The sequence below is a fragment of the Pistacia vera genome, unplaced genomic scaffold, assembly GCF_008641045.1.
Source record: "Pistacia vera cultivar Batoury unplaced genomic scaffold, PisVer_v2 Contig430, whole genome shotgun sequence".
NCBI lineage: Eukaryota > Viridiplantae > Streptophyta > Magnoliopsida > Sapindales > Anacardiaceae > Pistacia > Pistacia vera.
The window spans coordinates 1,706,852-1,722,683 of NW_022196258.1; the positions used below are offsets into that span (position 1 = coordinate 1,706,852).

General features: G+C 36.1%; 4 protein-coding genes across 4 annotated transcripts; 2 read left to right on the forward strand and 2 right to left on the reverse strand.

Moving 5' to 3' along the window:
- Positions 1-249: 249 nt before the first annotated feature.
- LOC116143431 (patellin-6) lies at positions 250-2,936 on the forward strand. The gene is made up of 4 exons (XM_031428900.1): positions 250-1,338; positions 1,478-1,602; positions 1,898-2,039; positions 2,142-2,936. Exons 1-4 carry the CDS (start codon positions 592-594, stop codon positions 2,400-2,402), a joined length of 1,275 nt encoding a protein of 424 aa, XP_031284760.1. The 5' UTR covers positions 250-591; the 3' UTR covers positions 2,403-2,936.
- A 2,716-nt stretch (positions 2,937-5,652) lies between these two features.
- On the forward strand, positions 5,653-7,205 carry LOC116143432 (aldose reductase). The gene is given in 7 exon segments (XM_031428901.1): positions 5,653-5,793; positions 5,875-5,925; positions 6,007-6,080; positions 6,172-6,520; positions 6,603-6,674; positions 6,764-7,016; positions 7,123-7,205. Coding segments are annotated over 7 exon segments (1,023 nt in total).
- Positions 7,206-8,952: 1,747 nt separating this feature from the next.
- Positions 8,953-9,780, reverse strand: LOC116143493 (cation/H(+) antiporter 27-like). Its single transcript, XM_031428948.1, has one exon. It carries the CDS (start codon positions 9,778-9,780, stop codon positions 8,953-8,955), a length of 828 nt encoding a protein of 275 aa, XP_031284808.1.
- Positions 9,781-12,133: 2,353 nt separating this feature from the next.
- LOC116143430 (probable protein phosphatase 2C 65) lies at positions 12,134-15,214 on the reverse strand. Its single transcript, XM_031428899.1, has 5 exons — positions 14,655-15,214; positions 13,568-13,909; positions 13,353-13,470; positions 13,047-13,270; positions 12,134-12,793 (listed from the first exon to the last, which is right to left on the reverse strand). Exons 1-5 carry the CDS (start codon positions 14,871-14,873, stop codon positions 12,362-12,364), a joined length of 1,335 nt encoding a protein of 444 aa, XP_031284759.1. The 5' UTR covers positions 14,874-15,214; the 3' UTR covers positions 12,134-12,361.
- Positions 15,215-15,832: the final 618 nt, after the last annotated feature.

Here is a 15,832-nt window from a genome sequence, read left to right on the forward strand (position 1 = left end):
TTATGTTGCTTGCAAATGTCTTTTGTTTGTGTTTGGCCCCCGGAATTGGAGCTCGGGAGGCGTGTTCAGAGGCTGGGCCCACGTAAAGAAAAAACTAAGCTTTTACGGGTCCCACTCCAAAACACCCAACCAAACCCCGTGCTGTCAGCTGTGCTTCTTTCTCTTCACCTCTCTGAACTTCTCAATAATTATCACCTCCTCTACAAGCCACCACCATCCTCCGTACAAATTTCACTCAGCTCTCAAACTCAACTCGGCTCACCTCGGCTAAAGTAATAATAATAATAATAATAATAAAATCAATAAAATTCAATCATACGTGCGGTTGTATAGCGCGTGACATCACTTCATTACTCATTCAAATTTGTTTCTTTTTAAGCCGCTAATTGATATTTGTTCAAACAAAAGTCCCGGCTCATCACATCTGATTGTAGTTTATGAATTTCTCTCTCTTTATCTTTCTCTGCTGTGTCCGTGTCACTTGAACACTCTCATTTGCTCCCTGTTTAGTTTCTTCAGTACAGAACTCTGCAGTTCAGAGAGAATCGAGAGCAGGGTAACGCACATTATCTCTACAATCTCAACACGTTAATGGAGGCAAAATCAGTGGTGGACTCTTCACCCATGTCCATTCAACAACAAGATTCACTGCCAGAGGCCTCACCGAAACCCTACGGCAAGAAATCTTTCGTCACTACGCTAATGGAAGCAGCGACTCTTCGGACTCCTTCTTTCAAAGAAGACTCTTACTTTATCTCAAGTCTTAAATCATCTGAGAAGAAAGCTTTGCAGGAACTCAAGAAAAAGCTCGTGGACTCTCATGGCTCTGATAATGAGTACTCCATGTGGGGTATTCGTCTTCTGGGTGGCGATGAAAAAGCCGATGTGATACTTTTGAAGTTTTTGAGAGCAAGAGATTTCAGAGTCCAGGATTCTTTTAACATGTTGGAGAAGTGTTTGGCTTGGCGGAAGGAGTTTGGAGCAGACGGCGTCGTAGAGGAAGATTTGGGGTTCAAAGAACTTGAAGGTGTGGTGGCGTATATGCAAGGGTATGATAAAGAAGGACACCCTGTTTGTTACAATGCTTATGGAGTTTTCAGAGATAAAGATATGTATGAAAGGATTTTTGGAGATGAAGAGAAGCTGAAGAAATTCTTAAGGTGGAGAGTTCAGGTTTTAGAGAGAGGCATAAATCTCTTGCATTTTAAGCCTGGTGGTATTAACTCTATTATTCAAGTTACTGATCTTAAAGACATGCCTAAAAGAGAGCTTCGAGTTGCCTCTAATCAGATCCTCTCTTTGTTTCAAGATAATTACCCTGAAATGGTTGCTCGCAAGGTCAAAATTTTTTAATTTTCTTTTCTAAATTCTTCTTTTGTTTGTTTTATGTTTTTTCTTCTAACATTCCTTTTATTCTCCATCATTTCTTTTTAAAAATGTTGACTTGTGGATTTTCTTTTTTTGGGTTTGGCTTTAGATTTTCATCAATGTGCCATGGTACTTCAGTATGCTGTACTCAATGTTCAGTCCGTTCCTAACTCAGCGAACTAAGAGCAAATTTGTGATTTCTAAGGAAGGTCATGTCGCGGAGACACTCTACAAGTGAGTCTTTTCTCTCTGTTCTTTCCTTTTTAATATTCAAATTTCAAAATTCTTCATTTCCACATTTTCTTTGTTTTTGTTATGGTTTTTGTTTTCTTCTTTAATTACACCACATGCTTTGTTTTTGGCTTTTGTGTTTATCTATTCAAATTCTGTTTTCTACAGTTGGGTTAGAAGTTTCAGTTCCTATTTCTGTTTCACTTGCTCTGTTTCTCAACGGGTTCACATTTATTATTTGAAAAGTTTCAACTTTTAGTTGGTATGATGTGAGCGGATTTTGTTATTTGATGATCAGATTTATAAGGCCAGAAGACATTCCAGTACAGTATGGTGGACTGAGTCGACCCAGCGATTTGAACAACGGCCCACCTAAACCGGCTTCTGAGTTCACTGTCAAAGGAGGAGAGAAAGTTAACATTCAGATCGAGGGGATTGAGGTTCAAATTCAATTATACTTAAAAATTCTCTTTATTTTTTTCTAGATCCAATTTATTGAGGACTAATGGAGGTTTATTATGGGTAATTTATTTAATAATCAGGCTGGTGCAACAATAACATGGGACATAGTTGTGGGAGGCTGGGATTTGGAATATAGTGCAGAGTTCGTTCCCAATGCTGAAGGGAGCTACACCATTGCAGTTGAGAAGCCGAGGAAGATTTCTCCATCAGAAGAAGCTATTCACAACTCATTTACATCAAGGGAAGCTGGCAAAATGGTGCTTTCAGTCGACAACACCGTCTCCCGGAGGAAAAAGGTTGCCGCCTATCGCTACATTGTCCGGAAATCCACCCTCGTCTAAGCTGTTTTAAATACTTTCTAATTAGTTCTTGAAAGAGTATTTTGCTTATGATAATCTTAATCTGTTCTTTTTGGAGAGTTTAAATTGCTTAAATGTTTGTGAACTTGTTCTAGTCTACTTAGTATTAATGTGATATGTAAAAATATGGTGGTACTGGTACCATGTTTATTTTGACTCTTTGTATGGCTTCATATATAGTGGAAGAAAATCAGATTAACTTTGTTTAATTACACAGCCCAGATTTGTGTTTGTGGAGAGAAGAATTAAAGGGAGGTTTTTGAACTTGGGTGATTGGTTTTTTTAAGTCTTTGTAGTAGAATGGGAGACACACAGGAAGCAGCAGAGGAGATAAGCTTTTGCTTTTGTTTGGGACTGTGTCTCTCTTGAAATAAGAGATTTTAATGGCTTTGTGTCTGGATTTTGAAAGTGATTTTGCTTCATGCTCAGTCTCTTTTTCTCTTCTTTTGTTGGGTGTTGGATTTTTACTTTCAATAAGGCTGGCTGGTTGTGTGAATGGTTTTTGATGATCTGAGATGCTATTCTGAGTCTGACTTTGTTGATTTTTGGGGATTTGTTGTTGGTTTGTTTTTGTTTTTGGAAGGACTTTTGATATGAATTAACAATTTGTTGCCAAAAGTGAAGGGAACCATTGCGGCCATTGTCACGGGCTTTGCGATGCTACTGTCTGCAGAAGTATTAAAGCTGGAGCGTTGTGTCAATATCAAGTGGTTTTGATATGGACTTTGAATGGAATCTCTTTTCACATTACCCTCTTTGTTTCTTTTGGCTACCATTCAATTTTTCAATGCCATTTTCTTCGTCAGTCTGTTTCATCCATTGCAAAATCCTTTGGTGGTTTGTTTTAAAATGCTCTAATTTCAGACTGCATTAAATGCTTTTGCAAGAAGTTGACACAACTGAGTAGATCACACGTTGGGTAATGGGTAGGTGGGTTAAATATTAATGGTGTTGATTTCATCCACGTGATACACTTGAGCTCACTGGCAACACCACCACCACCACCACCACCATCACCGCCTTCTCTGCAATGTTCCTTTTGTTGGGAAAAGGAAAAGCTTTATTTTTTTATATTTTTTTTTTTTAAGAATAGGAAAGGGGAAATTTAACACGTGCTTTGATAAAGAAGAATACTTCATTTGGGCTTAGTTCGAATGCGCAAACGAGATTTAGGACAAGCCCAACAGAAAAGGCCTCAACTGCCGTGAAAATAATAATAATAATAATGTTACGGACACCAACGATTTGTATCGTATTTTTGTACTACATATATGACATTCAATTAGATACGGCTACATTGAAGACAATACACCTCTTTCGTGAATAAATGATCATCTAATAATTATAGACATTCATCTATATTTTATTGACGATCGTTCATTACGAATGGATGAGCATTCATGAAACTAACAATGAACTCTCATTCATACGATATAGAACGGCATCTACCTTGTATGGATACTCGTCCATAAAATTTTAAAAATAAAATAATGGATGTCTGTCTATCAAGAGCGTTCATATACAATACCATAAAAAAAAAAGAAAAAAAAAAAAAAAAAATTCAAGATAAAACTTGTTTTGGGCGGCGCAATTCCTTGAAGTCTGGTTAAATGAAGACAATTTGAAAAACAAAAGTCTTACTTCTGACCAATTATAGACGCAATTGTTCTTCCTCTGATGCTTAAATCAATACTATTTTCTTAAAAAACTTATACTCCATAATTCGATTATTATAATCCAATAATTGGACAAATGAAGTTAATATATATATTTTTATTTAATAACTGGGATGTTTACTTTCTTTTATGCATGCCTTAACTAATCTTGGGATATATTAAACACTCTACAAGCCTCACAACTAATCTCCGTAGTCCATTGAATATTCTATAAGCCCTAATAGGTTATGTGATTACTTTATGAGACTTGAATATAAAAACTCTAAGTAACCCATCACATGGCTAAAATCTTGTGACCACAAAACTAGTAGTTAATTTATATTACTATGTTTATCAATTTAGTAGTTCCCTTTAAACTTTAAAAAATAATGAACCTCATGGTTTTTATGGATTATGGAAAAAAAAAACAAAATGTGGTGTTGGTGAGATATGCGGTCAATCGACATCTGACTCTACAATCTCTCATAAATAAAGATTCCAAGAGTGAATTTGATGGTGCATTTTATGGACAGACGTCCATATAATAGGGATGCTCGTCCATGAAACATGGGCATGCGTCTATTATTATTGTTTTATAATTTAAACTATGGACGAGTGTTCATTCGAGGTGGACACCTATCTATAGTAAATGGACTCCCGTCCTTATTATATGGACGGGAGTTCATTGTTATTTTCGTATGAATAGGAGTCCATTTAAAATAAACGGTCGTCTAATAATCATGGACACTCGTCCATATTTGATGGACGACTATTCATTCGCGGAATACTTGTTAGTGTGCTACGTGACTGTGTCTGACTCAGATGACACGTCTGTTGGTGCAAAAATTCGGTGTAAACCTTCGGTGTCTATAGCATTATTGTAAAAATAAAGACTAAACAACTTTTTCTCACCCAAGTTTTGCCTTAATGACACATTGACACTTTCCCACCCAAAAAATTTTAAAATACCACTTTTCCACTCAAAGTTAAGATTCCGTTACTATCCAAAGTCAATTCCGATGTAAAAAATTCTCCTCATCACCATTATTTGAATCTCTAATCTTCTCTTTACAAAAACCTTCTCACTATGACACTTAATTTCTCGTCGATTGTCGGCTACCGCGAAGCTAAGGTTTCATATTTTTAGCTAATTTCTAGTTGATTTCAAGGGCGAATATTCAATCGATCATCACCATTTGATCCACCAGTCTCCACTCTACAAAACTCTCTTACCTTGGCTCTTGGTAACTCGCTGAATGCTGGTTGAGAAAGTGAAGTGTATTTTGGGTATTAACATAAAATAAATGTTGGGTGGGAAAGTGATATTTTTGAACTTTTTGGGTGGGAAAAGATATCGTTTACTCTAATAATAAATTGGTGGCCTAACGTGTCCGAAGCTAACACAGGTTTGAGGGACGCTCACCTGAAAGGTCTTGGACGTGTCTTTCATGCAAGAAGCATTGTAGTTTTGTAAGGTTCTATATGTTGGTAACAATTGTAATGGGATTTAGACAAGGAGTTCAAACTTTAAAGCTGCTGCTTGAAAAGGAAGCACTATTTCAAAGACGAAAACAGAAATGGCTCACGAAAAAGTTGAACCACTTGATCAAATAGAGTCGTTTAGGCTATAGAGTGCTCACACAATTCCCGCCGTCGGATTGGGCACTTGGCAAACTGGCACTGAAGCTACCAACTCGGTCTTTACTGCCATTGTTGAGGTACTGTGATGAACTTTTTATTCTCCGTTTCATTGGCTACATGAGATTATAATTCCCATGAGAATTTTATCATTTAAGCAGGCTGGTTACAGACACATAGATACGGCTGCACAGTATGGAGTTCGAGAAGATGTCTCTGAAAAATCTCTCTCTCTTGCAAGATTCAATGTGTAGAAATAGAAATACTATCATATATCTCCCTTTCTGTCGCAGGTGGGACATGCTCTTAAGGCGGCCATGAATGCAGGAGTTGGGAGGAAGGATCTCTTCGTCACATCTACGCTTTGGTATTAACAAATTGAATCATAGTACACTTACGATTTTGGTATAAAAACTACTAAAAGTGAAAGAAACAATTCTTATGGTGAATTAATACAGGTGCTCAGATTTGTCACCCGATAGAGTACGAGCTGCATTGAACAAAACCCTTCAAGAACTCCAACTTGACTACCTTGATCTATATCTGCTAAATAATCTGAGTCTGCTGTTGATTGTTTCGTCGTATTAAATATTAAAAACTTTGTTTTAATTATAGATTCATTGGCCATTCCACCTTAAAGAAGGAGCCAGCAGACCTCCCAAGGCTGGGGAGTTTCAGAACTTTGACATGGAAGGGGTTTGGAGAGAAATGGAGAACCCTGTTAGGGATATAGGCGTTTCCAATTTCACTATAAAGAAGCTCAATAAGCTACTGAAATGTGCTGAGATAATGCAATCTGTGTGTCAGGTTAGGATTTGAAGTACATTAATTCTCTTGGGACATAACTACAACATGTTAACAACTTAAAACTTGATGCTTTTGCCCTCAGATGGAGATGCATCCAGGATGGAGAAATGATAAAATGCTCGAATTTTGCAAGAAGAATGGTATCCATGTCACTGTAAGACCAAATATTTGGATGGTGTTGGATTAGTTTACTGATATCTTTTGTGGGTGAGTTGACGATATTTAATTGAATGGAATTATCAGGCATACTCACCATTAGGCTCACAAGCTGGAGGCAGAGATCTCATCCATGATCAGACGGTAGAAAGAGTATCAAAGAAGCTGAACAAGAGCCCAGGGCAGGTTTTGGTGAAGTGGGCTGTGCAGAGAGGGATAAGTGTCATCCCGAAATCAACCCACTCTTAAAGGATCAAGGAGAAAATAAAGTTCTGTGGATGGGAAATTCCAGAACAAGATTTTCAAGCTCTTTGTAAAATCTCAGAACAGGTATTGAGATGTCGTTTGATCTTGAAATCGTATAAGCTAGACATCTGATTTTTACATCAATAATTGGAAAGCGGGAAAGATGATATATTTTTCTTTTTTATGGGTTCAGAGACGAGCGCTAGATGGTGAAGAAATCTCTGTGAACAACAGGGAAGGGCCATTCCGTAGTGTGGCTGATATTTGGGACCACGAAGACTGATCGGTGACATTAGTTTTCAGGTTCTGAATACTTTTCCAAAATAGATCATCATTTCATCGTTTCTTGTCAATGGAAAAGGGATTTTGTAATCCTCTATAAAACCCTCTTTGCTATGAGTACAATATTCCAAAACAAACTGAATATTTACATACTGTTCCATAATTGAAGTTGATTGCAGAACAGAAGAAAATGCACTTAAGTTCATTAATCTGGACCTAATTGATACAATGATATTAGTTCTAATAAGCCGCCTGGATAAGGACTAAACTTGAGCTTTCAATAATTTTATCTACAACTGGAGCTTGTTGTGTATTACCATAACCGATGCCTTGCTAAAAAAATCTGAAGAAACCAATAAATCACAAATTACACCCAGCTCCTCATGCTCGCTTCATTCTGCTAATCCCAACAGTAGAGGTGATTTTTTTGCTGTCTCAGCTCTTTCTGTTACACCCCTCTCAAAATAATTAGAATATTTATTAATCATTGTGTTCACCCTGAAACTATTAATCATGTTTAAATCATGATTTTCTTCTATCAAATCATAAGTAGAACGATGTATGGCAACGAGATCACTGCAACAAAAACTATAATATTCTCCGCCATGCGCTCGCTATATACAAGAGCCTCACCATCATCAGCCCCACCCTACAAAGATCACACACACATGGATTGCAACTGAACCTTTACGTGACAAAATTGGTTTAGAGTCCATAAATATCCCACGATCAAAGAACACTCTGACTGATGAACACGGTGCCACTTTTAACACTTGTTTTATCACCTTATTGCATATAACACTATCTGTTTTAACAAATGGGACTATCACTAAAGAGATATCCTTTTCGAATGCCATTGAACAAGATTGAGAAGCTACAAAGAACATATGGTTTTTGGACAAACGAAGAGAAAAGATATCCAGTAGTTTGAGTTTTACATGAATTATTTGAGTAAAAGATTGAGAAGATGATATTTGACCGTTAATTGTGTGGCTTGCATTTGCATGGATTCATTTAGAACATGAAACTCCTCCAAGCAATAATGAAGCCGAGATCAATGCTCTTTGACTGGACTTAAGACTTATTTGTTGAAGATGACAAAAATGGTTTTGAATTGAATCGCTAACTGAAATTATTAGCTTTTTATTATGTATTTTCTGTAATAGTGGAAAACCTAAATGTGAGAAAATAGAGAGAATAATGAGTTGCCATTGTAATTGCTGTAAAGTTCTGATACTCAATAAAATTCTCAATTTGAATACTAGACATAGTTTCTTAATTGAAAGGAATTAGGATAAATCATTATATCGTGTCTTTATTTTATACTTAGATGGTATCGTGTTGGATTTGTCATTCCGAAATCAACCCACCCTGACAGGATCAAAGAGAATATTAAGGTCTTTGGATGGGAAATTCCAGAGCAAGATTTTCAAGCTCTTAGTAGAATCACAGATCAGGTATTGAGATGTCGTTTGATGTTCAAATCGTATAAGCTAAACATTTGATTTCGATATAATTAAATAACTGCAAAATGGAAAAGATGATATGATATTTTGCAACAACAATTTTGAGTAGCTGAATATTTTGCATACTGTTAATCACAAAACAGAAGAAAATGCACATAACTTCATTAATCTGGACCTAATTGATACAACAATAACAGTTCTAATTATTTTGTGATTATCGAAGTGGCCTGGTTGATTCTTCTGAACTTTCAGTGACTCCTTTTGAGCTTTCAACCACTTCATCTACGACTGTTGTATTATCATAACTGATGCCTTGCTCTTATAATCTGAAGAAACCAATATATCACCAATTATACCCAACTCCTCATACTCGCTCCACTCTGATAATCCAGACAATACAGGTGTATTTTCATCATGTCTTCTTCCAACCAAGAAGAGATCAAAATCATTTCCTAAATTATTAAGCACTTTTGCTGTGTCAGCTCCTTCTGCAACACTCCTCTCAATATAACCAGAATTTTTATGTTTCATCGTGTTAACCCTGAAACTATTAATCATGTCTAAATCATGATTTTCTTCTATCAAATCAGCAGTAGAACAATGTAAGGGAACGATCCGGATGACTGTAACAAAGATTTTCGTATTCTCCGCCATGCGTTGGCTGTATACAAGAGCCTCACGATCATCAGCCCCCCCTACAAAAATCACACAAACATGGACTGCAACTGAACCTTTACGCAAAAAAAGTGGTCTAGAGTCCATAAATATCCCACGATCAAAGAAGATTCCAATTGAACACGGTGCCAATTTCAACACTTGTTTTATCACCTTTGCGAATAAAAGGCTATCTGTTTTAACGAATGGGATTATCACTAAACAGATGTCCTTCTCGAAAGCCATTGAACAAACATCGTCGTGCATTGAAGCGTAAGGAGCGATGGCTGTGAAACACTGCACCGAGAGATAACCTTCGCCCTGTTGTTCAAAGTTGTGAAATGCATTAACCATGGTATCAACAATGGTGGTTTTAGACGTTGAATATGATTTTTTCTTTCTAATCGTGTGGCAGCCCCATTGGCATTGAGCGTCCAGTGTTTCCTCAAGGTTCATAACGTAAACCCAACGACTTTGCGGAGGATTGGATGCTAAAGGAGTTCACAAGAGTGGGCACATCTTAATTCATTAACAACAAGGATCCGAAGCTCTGCAAATAGTTGACTATGCTGATTGTGCGTCTTTTGTAGGCTACGTATCTTCTTGAAGAGTCATAAAAACTTCTAACTAACGGTACAATAATGGCAGTCTGCAACATTGCTGACACTGTGATGACGGTAAACATTCTTCTGTTATATGCTGCACATATTTAAACAGTAAAATTTGGTAATTATGGAGCTGCCAGTAGCAAGGATCATCAGTTCGTTGGAAAGAATACCTCAAGATGACGAGCACGGGTGAAAACTGCATATCATGATGCCTCGGCAGTTCAAAACTAAGCCGAGTGAGACAGCATCCAAAAGGGTATTTTGTAATAGAGTATGGGATTAAAGCGACAAAAATTTCACCACGGTCGATTCAGTGATGAGAAACTCTGTCACAATGAAAGAATGGAGTTTTACATCGAATAAATTGATATTTCTGCCAATATTTAACAATAACAAGGCATGAACACTGCCCAAACAACATAATGAATTCTAGTTGCTAAGCGAGATCCCATTGGCGGCTGTGAGGAATTACCATTCCCAAATAACCGCTCCCATCAAAGCATTTTCTGAAATTTCCCCGAAAAAATAAACTAAAAGAAGAATGATATTAATAGCCATATATAATCATGCTTCAAGGGTGCTCCTTCTGGGGTTTGCTTCATCATCCTAACACCAATTGACGGGCCCGAAAAAGATGCTTATAACGATGATCACATCGCTTAGGTTCATTAGAACTATATCTCTCAGTAAGGTGTGAGCTCTCTTTTGCATAATCACCAATTATAAAAAGAAGAAGGCCGACTGAGCTGTTGATCAATGCAGAAGATAGAGCAAGGCGGCCTAGTTCTGAGTTAAGGAGTTTGAGTTCAGTCAAGAAAAGGATAATTACATGGAAAGAAATTGTGGTGTGTAATGAGGCAGCAGTTGGATGAATGACGAACTGATTCATCTAATCAAAAGATTTCTTATTATGAAAGCCGAAACTGTGGTTACAATTATGGAATTACGTAGGTTCCTATGCCTATATAACTGCAGTCTTCCGGATCTTTTAAGAATGGACATGTCTGTTTGAATGCTAACAAGAAAAATATATAAAACACTCCTAAAGCTTCAAATACATTCAACGCCATAATATTTCTGGGGGTGAATACATTCATGTTGAACACATCAATGCGTCCAAGACAAGTCGGCCCTAGTACAATTCCAGCCTGCAACAATATAAACACACTACCATATCATCCTGTGTAGCTCTTCAAACATATAAACAGAAACTAATGCCAATATCAAGCTACAAAACGGTGAGAACTCACCAGTATCTGTGAAACAAAAGAAGGTGGCCAAGACGCTTAAAAGGGACTGAAAATTGCAACGTAACCAATCAATGCCAACGGAAGCAGCATCCAATAAAAATTGGAAGAGGTGCCATTTCAGCTGTAGATGTCAACCTCATTCTTTCCAATGGTTCGCAGAATACAGCATTGCTGTCTGCATCAAAAATAACGTGTCTTTTGCATTTGCGGAGAAGGGTCAATGAGAGAATTCTGTATATGAAAATAGTTAGAAAATATGGTTTTTGGGCAAAGGAAGAGAAAAACAATATGCGATAGTCTGAGGTTTATATGAATTATTTGAGCAAAAATTGAGAAGATAGTATTTGATTGTTATTGTGTGGCTGGCATTTCATAGATTCTTAGAACATGAAACTTCTCCAACCTAAAATTAAGCCGAGATCAACTCTCTGTGTCTCGACCTAAAGACTTATTTGAATTGACTGTGAGAACCAAAATTTATCATAACTTACTAAATTTCTGCCTTATTGACCCATAATTTTCTACCATATCAAAAAAAAAAAAAAAAAAAAAAACAAAAAAAAAATCACTTGAATTACTTCGATCCATTATTCTAAACAGAATTTTTTTGGCCTTGAGATTGAAGCAGGTGAAAAGCATTCACTTAGTATATGGTAAAAGGGAAGGATGTAGTTATTGGCTTAGCTGGTTGCCTACATGATTTGGATATTTCTAGTTTAGTTTCTGATTCATTAAGTTGAATAGCTTGTGATTTTGATTACATTATGTTCTGTGGCAGCTTATTTGATGAAGCTGCATCTGTGATAGTGTTCATTATTATTATCTTCCTAATTTTCAGTTCTTTTATACTCAGAAATGTAGGCTCATTCATGAATTTGCAGCCTTGATTGCCAAGAACGTGTAACAAAAAAGAAGAAGGAAAAAACAGAGCGACTTAATTATAATATTGCAGTTCATTTCACAAGTAGTAACATAATCCACATAGTCATATGCTGTAATTTCTGTAGGCAATAGTAAATTCTGATTTAAAGATATCTTCAAAGCATCTTTATGTGTTTTTTTAGATAAATGACAAAGCAGACACAAATTACACAGGGGCTTTAACATTTTTCAATACTATTTTCTTCTTTGTCTTCTGCACAAATATTAGTTGTTGAAAAATATTTGAAAAGATTGCCTTTAAGCTTGAACATCTTCATAATGCTTTGCTTTTCTCCCCTGACTTGAACCACGGGTAAATCGAGGAAGCTTCACTATTGAGTTAACTCTACTTACTCCTTTAAGGGCACTATACTCTTCTCGCGAGTCTACACTCCCGCCATTTAAGGAGTCTGGTATTCCATGACTTCTGACAGATGATCTAGAGGAATGAGAAACAGCAAGTTCTACTTGATTTATACTGCTACCGCTACTTATGTCTGACTTGGACTTGATAAAAGGTCTGTTTTTAAGGAACAAGCATACCACTGCACAATCATCAATCTTGGAACCTGGATATTTACTTCTCCATGCTCGAACAGCTCGATTTATTACCAATTTAGCCGCCATCGATCGCTTACTTGCACAAGCTACTGTCCTTATGACCTCCATGTTTGTCAACACATCCCAAACCTGGAAAACCAATATTTTTAATTTATGATCTAGCAATTGCAAGAATCTACTATCACAAAAATTGCTCATAATAAGTTACTTTTTTGCAGTTATCTGCATCATAAAAAGATCAATGTTTCACTTAGTAATGTTATCTAATTTTAGAAAATGTCTTGCTGCTTCTACCGTGAGATCAAATATCAAGTTCAAACTAGACTTTCAAGATAATTTGGATATCTACAATTGATAAATAGGTTGTGTTGTAACTTCTTACCCCATCAGTTGCTAGAACCACAAATTCATCGTCGCTTGTAAGTTTTCTGTAAGTAACTTCCGGAACTGAGATGACACCATAATCTTTGAGGCAGAAGTCTCCGAAAGCCCTTGCCATGGCTAGACCAGGGACATCTTCATCAGGCATCCATACTCTATAAACATCTGGTTCTTCATCCAGTGCAAAAACTCTGCCTCTGCAATTCTTGATTCTTTCAGCTTCACCTGAGTAAAAACATCAAACAAAGAGAAGATATTATACAAATCAGACTAGATTAGCTGAAGTGGACTAATAGAAGATACCCACTTGCAAGATCAGGTTTCAAATCGGTGGTGAGTTGGACGGGAACGAGTTCATTCTTATTGCCTCGAGTACAAAGAACAGCACGAGAATCACCCAAATTGGCAATTATCAAGAGGTCATCCTGCAGATTGAAGAGGAAGAAATTTATGATAATTGATCTCAACCAATCAAGATTAAAACTAAACTCTTTCTACCACTTGAAGGAGGTCTATTAATACCTGTCTAATGATGTTCACAGCAGTTGTGCCACTGCAGTAGCTGTCTATTGTGCAATCCAAGCCAAGTTCTCCATCCAATTGTTTAAAAGACTTAACTAAGCTGGCCTTCCAAGAAGATAATAAAGCATTGTGACGACTTTCTTGATCATCACTATGTCTGAAATTGTCCCCTGCAGCAACATCAATGTCACCATCGAGGCGGCCATTAAGTCTCGACTGTTTGATTGCTAATGACAGCTTTGAAGGTAAATTGTCTCGCACATGACGAGCAATCTTGTGACCCGAGGGACCATGACCATCAAACACACCGCAGAAGACTGTATCTTTCTCACCAATAAATTTCTGAATCAAGTTTAAATGTTAAGTTCATTCCACTAAGTTTCACATTCACAAGTTTGTGATAGTTATATGAAAATACCACATAATAAATTGATTATAACTTGAATCAGGAACTTCAAAAATCAAATCTTTCCACATCTTATGCTGTGAATCCTCTTATCTACGTCTGTTAATGATCACATTCTTCTCTAATCCTAAGTTTCTCAAAGCTGAGACTGCATTATTATGATGCAAAACTTCATTATAAACAACTTGGATCACAGCAAGAAATTTCTGGGTCAACAATTATCAAATCAATTCTATCATATTGCAAACAAACATAAGCAACAAGTAATAGACATTTCAATGCTGGAAATTAGATATGGGTTTTTCCTAAGCAGAAGAAATTCAACATTATCGATTAGAAAACAATATTCAAAAAAATTGCTGAAAGATTATAATAGATTATGTAAAAGGAAAAAAACAAAACAAAACAAAACCTCATCAAATCCAATATTATAATGCCAATTTTCATCAATGCAATCAAGATTTTTGAAATAATAATAATGGCATTTGCAGAAGAAAAAGAATATGATCCATAATTTGATTAGATATTTGATAAAAACAAATAAACAATAAAGAAAAACAGAGCCAAGAATGTTTATGCATGAATCAACCTAATAAAAAAAAATCTAAAAAAAAATAAAATCTACCCTCACAATGGTATTTTTTTTTTTTTTTATATTTACAATGAAAAGATATTGATTACCTCCCAAACTGTCATGGCATCTTGATTAATCCCTTTTCTCCCTTGTTGAGTAAACATTGATACAGTTTTAGAAAATCCTTCTACCCTCACAATGGCTCCATTATCTCCAGTCCTCACATGATTTTGTTCTTCACCAACCTTATAATAATGTTCATACTCTTCAATATTGTCCTCCCGGCTCTCTCCGTATTGTATCTCTATGCTACAGCAGGCTCCCATGTTAAGAACCCACTTAAGCCCTATCAACACGCAGCTATTTCCCGGGAAAACTTCGATTTTCTAAGAAAACAAACAGGGGTTCGTGTGCATGAAGAGAGAAAAGGAGGAGAAAACAAGGTAATGGGGTTATAATTTTGTTTTTCTATTTCTTTATTTATTAAAGAAGAGAAGAAAGAATGATTCGAACAGTTAAAAAAAAAAACAAATCACGAAACATGTCTTTTAAGATTAAAGATTGAAACAAATGTTTTTGGTGGATTTTAAGAACAAAAGACGGCGTGTTCCTCGTTTGTATCTCTCATAGGTTTTGTTCTCTGAATTCTCGACGTGCTCATCTATTCTATTCTATTACCATGTAAAGTCAAAAGAGCTCTTTTCGCACCCAAAATGAGAGGGGCTGCACCATTATGTTTTCTTTTTTAAGTACTGTTTTACCCCATTTTATCTGTAACTCTTAACTGATTTTATTTTAATTTTATCCCTTTGTTTAAATTTTAAAATATAATTTTTTATTTAGATAATTCAATTCTAGTTATTATTATCCCCATCTTTTATTTATTTATTAATTTTTTATAATGGTAGTTGGACAGTTGAGGAAAAAGCAGTTATGTAGTGATAAAAACGTTATACAGAAGTGGATGATCTCATAAACAGTTCATCAAATCATATAATTCATTACTTTTATTAAGAGAATTCAGTTAAGATACACATCATGATCACCATGATCAACTGTTTTCCCTCGTGTTTTGTCATTTGTAATATATTTATCGAGTAAACGACTTTTTCCCACCCAAGGTTAGTCTTAATGACACTTTCTCATTAAAAAAGTTTCAAAATTTCATTTTTTTCACCCAAAGTTAATAGTTCGATACTACTTAAAGCCGACCTAACGGTAAAAATTCTCTCCGTCACCATCATTTGAACCTCTAGTCTCTTCTCTATAAAACCCCTTTCACTCT

What these genes read in the sequence shown, in the direction of transcription:
- LOC116143431 (XM_031428900.1), top strand. Translation starts at nt 592, where the DNA reads ATGGAGGCAAAATCAGTGGTGGACTCTTCACCCATGTCCATTCAACAA. An exon ending in CTGAAATGGTTGCTCGCAAG is followed by an intron (nt 1,339 to 1,477) that starts GTCAAAATTTTT and finishes GTTTGGCTTTAG; the next exon opens with ATTTTCATCAATGTGCCATG. An exon ending in GTCGCGGAGACACTCTACAA is followed by an intron (nt 1,603 to 1,897) that starts GTGAGTCTTTTC and finishes TTTGATGATCAG; the next exon opens with ATTTATAAGGCCAGAAGACA.
- LOC116143493 (XM_031428948.1), bottom strand. Translation starts at nt 9,780, where the DNA reads ATGAACCTTGAGGAAACACTGGACGCTCAATGCCAATGGGGCTGCCAC.
- LOC116143430 (XM_031428899.1), bottom strand. Translation starts at nt 14,873, where the DNA reads ATGGGAGCCTGCTGTAGCATAGAGATACAATACGGAGAGAGCCGGGAG. An exon ending in ATGCCATGACAGTTTGGGAG is followed by an intron (nt 13,910 to 14,654) that starts GTAATCAATATC and finishes AACTTGATTCAG; the next exon opens with AAATTTATTGGTGAGAAAGA. An exon ending in TGGTTCTAGCAACTGATGGG is followed by an intron (nt 12,794 to 13,046) that starts GTAAGAAGTTAC and finishes TTGGTTTTCCAG; the next exon opens with GTTTGGGATGTGTTGACAAA.